Here is a 4576-nt window from a genome sequence, read left to right on the forward strand (position 1 = left end):
TCCAGAATGAACCCCACAGCCTTGTTGTACTCACACTGAGCAAATAAGTGCTGGTGTGTTTCAAGCTCCTTTTCACAGATGACACACATACTACTCCCACAAATATTCAATCTATGCAATTTATCTCTCAAGTTCAAGGCCTCCTGCTTAATCATCCAGCCTATAATGGAGTGCTTGGGCACAAACCAGCTATCCCAAACCTCCTTGTACCACTATACAGGAGGGTGATGCCCCTGCAACAGTTGGTACCCAGTCTTCACAGTATACCCTTCACATCCAAAGTCCACTGACCCCTTACATAACCCATAGCCAACAACTTCCTTGTTTTACATATATTCCTCCAGTTCCAATTGGAATCAGGAGGAGGTTCGTATGAACTCCAGTATTGTCCTTTCAAATAAACATGATCGACCCACAACACCCACAGTCTATCAGCTTTTGTGTAAATCCAATTCACTAATTTACCAACACTTGCAGCATTCCAAAATTCAACATTTTTTACACCTAACCCCCCTTCCTTCTTGCTAGTACAAATAGTAGACCAGGAAACAAGAGGAGCTCTATTATATTCAGTACCTCCATCCTAGAAAAAGTTCCTACACACAGCTTCAATTCTCTTGATAGTTGATTTTGGAATCAAGAATATAGAACCCCAATAGTTGTGCAAAGTATTCAGCACAGAGTTAACCAGGGTGAGTCTCCCTGCATAGCTCAACTTCTTAACCCCTATACTTCTTACTCTAGCCACAATTCTCTCCACCAGAATAGAGTAGTCCTGTCTAGAAAGCCTCCCTGGTTGGATAGGAATTCCCAAGTACTTAAATGGTAAGTGACCTTCTCTGAACCATGATACCTGTAATATATCCTTCTTAACAGTAGCATCCACTCCACAGAATACCACTTCAGACTTGGCAGGGTTTACCTTTAGCCCAGAAGTAGCAGAAAAGGTAGAGAATGCCCTCAACAGCAGCATAATGGATCTAGTGTCTCCTTTACAAAACAATAATAAGTCATCAGCAAAGAGTAAATGGGTTAACCTCAAAGCTCTACAAAGTGGATGATATCTAAAAAACCACTTCTCAGTTGCATAATCCAAGATCCTAGAGAGATACTCCATACAAATTGTGAAGATCAATGGAGAAATTGGATCCCCTTGCCGTAGCCCTCTTTTACCAGAGAAGTAACCAAACATTGAACCATTCAAATTAAAAGAAAAGGAAGTAGTTGTAATACAAGTCATCACCAGGCTCCTAAATTTATCAGGAAAGTTCATTGCCCTCAGCATCTCATCAATAAACGACCATTCAATAGAGTCATATGCTTTTTGGAGGTCTAGTTTAAACATACACCTAGGAGAAGAGGTACTCCTATGGTATAGCCTAACCAAATCCTGACATATCAGAATGTTTTCTAGGATACTCCTACCATACACAAAAGCACTTTGATTCTTGCTGATTAGATCAGGCAGGACCCCAACCAATCTCTTGCACAAAATTTTTGAGATGGTTTTATACAAGACATTACAACAGGCAATTGGCTTGAAATGCTTGACAGATGTAGGTCTATCCATTTTAGGAATCAAAGTTATAGAGGTGGCATTGATTTGAGTAAGAAGCTTGCCAGTGTCAAAAAAGTTTATGATAGCATCACAAACCTCACCCCCTACTATATCCCAGGCATCTTTGAAAAACATGCTTATGTAGCCATCAGGCCCAGGAGATTTGTCCTTGGGAATGCTAAACAAACATTCTTTAACTTCCTCAGCAGAAACTGGTGAATTCAAAAGAGTCCAGTGATCATCAGAACAGCATTTCCCACGTTGGACCACATTAATATTCACATGTTCCACCTGACTATTAGATCTAAGAAGGTCCTGATAGTACTCCAGGAAGGCATCTTGAATCTGAGCTCCATCAGTACATAAAACCCCATGCTGGTTCTCAATACAATGGACCTTGTTTTGCATTACTCTTTTCCTCATAGCATTGTGAAAATAAGCAGAATTAATATCACCCTCCAGTGACCATTGCAGCTTGGCTTTTTGAATCAGAAAACTATCTCTAGCTCTCTGAAGATCCCTCAGCTCCTGTGCCACAAGACATTCCTGTTGGACTAAATCAGTATCCCCAGGCCTAACCACCGACTCGCTCTGGAGTTTATCAAGCAACATACCAGTCACATTAAAACTTGTCTCAATATCAGAGAAGCAGTGCTTATTAAGTTGCTTCAGCTCTGGTTTCAGTTCCTTTAATTTCTTCACAAGTTGAAACATTTTGGTCCCATCTTTCTTCCTATTCCACACATTTGCTACACAAGGCTTGAACATCTCAGACTGCCCCCACATATTAATGTACTTAAAGTTTCTCCTGCATTTTATATCACTAGTCCTATCAACAAGAGTACAAGGACAATGATAAAAAAGTCCTACAGGGTGAAAGTGAGCATTATAGTGACCATAAACTTCCATCCATTCAATATTTCCCATTGCTCTATCCAGCCTACTGTAGACTCTATCCTGTGGTATTTGCTTATTCGACCAAGTATACAGTGCACCAGAGGCTTGAATATCATCCATACAACATAATGAAACACATTCTTGAAACTGCTCCATTTCCTTTCAAAGAGAACTTCCACCTAACCTCTCTATTGGGCTCAATACAAGATTGAAGTCCCCTAGCCGTGAGCCAAGGTTCAAGACACGGTTGACAAGCAGATCGCTTCAAAAATCCCACAAACTCTGTCTCTCATCAACCTCATTGAAGGCATAAATCATGGTTAACAAAAATTCCTTGTCATCTGTTCTAGATATAACTTTCATATGTATATGCTGTGCACTATAGGAAAGGAACTGAACCTGAAAACACTTAGGCTTCCAAAAAATCCATATCCTCCCCCCTTTGTGCCAACTACTATTGGTAGACACACTCCACCCCTCACACAGGTTAGTGCGCTTATTCAAAAACTTGCTAGGCTTTATTTTTGTTTCCAAAATTCCAAAAAGAGCTATTCCATTATTCTGCAAAAACCATTTGACCGTTTTCTATTTATTAATATCATTTAGCCCCCTAACATTCCATAACCCAATATTATGCATCTAAAACTAGTGGAGGGGGATCTTTTCCATTCTGCACTACCCCCCCCCCCCCTTTGGAGTAGCCAGTTTGTTCAAGGCATCAATAAAGGTAAAAGGACCAGAGCCCCCCTTTGCCCTATACCCTGCAAAGCTCTCCTGTCTACTCATTCTCATGATATGTCTAGCAGGTGTAGATTTCACCACACTAGCTAGAGTAGGGAAAAACCTCAGGTGTGAATATAGCAGCAGGATGCTCGAATACATCGTGTTCTCTACAAAGCTTCGAATGTGCCTCCATACTTTTTTTGGATGCACCTTAGGTGGACCTGGTTTTGACCTAGGCTTTGCTTTCCTAAAATGTAGTGAACTGTGCCCCAACCCTTTACAGATAGAGCAGGACACAGGTTTCCATTCATACTCAACCCTAACTAACATCAACCACATTACCACCCTCATCCAGAAACCTAACTTTTTCTTTCAGCACATGATCAATAGTCAGCTCAACCATAATCCGAGCAAAACTCAGTCTGGTTTTTTCCTGTGTAGCAATATCCTTCCTAACAAATTTACCCACCAGTCCTGCAATACGAGGAAGGCAATCTCCCCAAAATTTAAGAGGTATACCATACAGTTTCACCCAAACAGGCACTTTATCAGCTTTCTCCTTAATCAAATCAACATCTTTTGACCAAGGACGAAGAATAATAGGTTTGTTTTCAAAAAGATAAGGCCCAGAATTCAGCAGATTATCTCTATGTACTAATGTTTTAAGTCTAACCAAAAAGACCCCATTCTCCATAAACGAGACTCTGTCCACATCATATTGGTCCCATAATTTGTAAACATAGTCCTCAACCATCTCCCTAGGAGGGTTAGCACCAAGAACATAACCATACACAGCAGTGTTCCAGAAATCTACCTCAGATTTGGTATCCTCAAAAGTAAACTGCAGCAGGTCAGTCAGCTCCTCATCCTCCATAATAGGCTCCATAATCGGCACATCCTTTCCATTCTTCCTCTGCTTCCATCCCGAGGTGTCTACGCCATCCTCAGACAAATTTAGCACCGGTATCCCTGTGATTTCAGCCATCGTTTTGGTCTTAGTTGCATCCCCCGAACAAGGTACAAGGTTACCCCTTCCTGATACAAGTTTTTCCCCAGCTGATGGTACTCCGGTAGCATTCTTTGCAGGCGTAGGTGGCTTTCGTGTTGTTTTAGGTGTTTTTTTTTTTTGTTTTTGACGAAGATGATTCAGGTTGTTCACTAAAAACCATGATCGCCATTATTAATTGCTCAATTTAATGCAGAATTCGATGAACAGTAAAACTAGGGTTTAGGGTTTATTTTTTCGCAAAAATCACTTTCTCTCTCATGTTTCTTAACTCTTTAGATTAGATAAACCATCCTATATATATATATATATATATATATATATATATATATATATATATATATATATATATATATATATATAGGATCAAATGAGTCCACCTTCTGTAGGCG

The 4576-nt window shown here is 40.2% G+C and overlaps 1 protein-coding gene across 1 annotated transcript; it reads right to left on the reverse strand.

Moving 5' to 3' along the window:
- Positions 1-3497: 3497 nt before the first annotated feature.
- Positions 3498-4163, reverse strand: LOC141628954 (uncharacterized). The gene has a single exon (XM_074442036.1). The coding sequence runs from the start codon at positions 4161-4163 to the stop codon at positions 3498-3500; it is 666 nt and encodes a 221-aa protein (XP_074298137.1).
- Positions 4164-4576: the final 413 nt, after the last annotated feature.

This window comes from Silene latifolia, chromosome Y (assembly GCF_048544455.1).
Source record: "Silene latifolia isolate original U9 population chromosome Y, ASM4854445v1, whole genome shotgun sequence".
NCBI lineage: Eukaryota > Viridiplantae > Streptophyta > Magnoliopsida > Caryophyllales > Caryophyllaceae > Silene > Silene latifolia.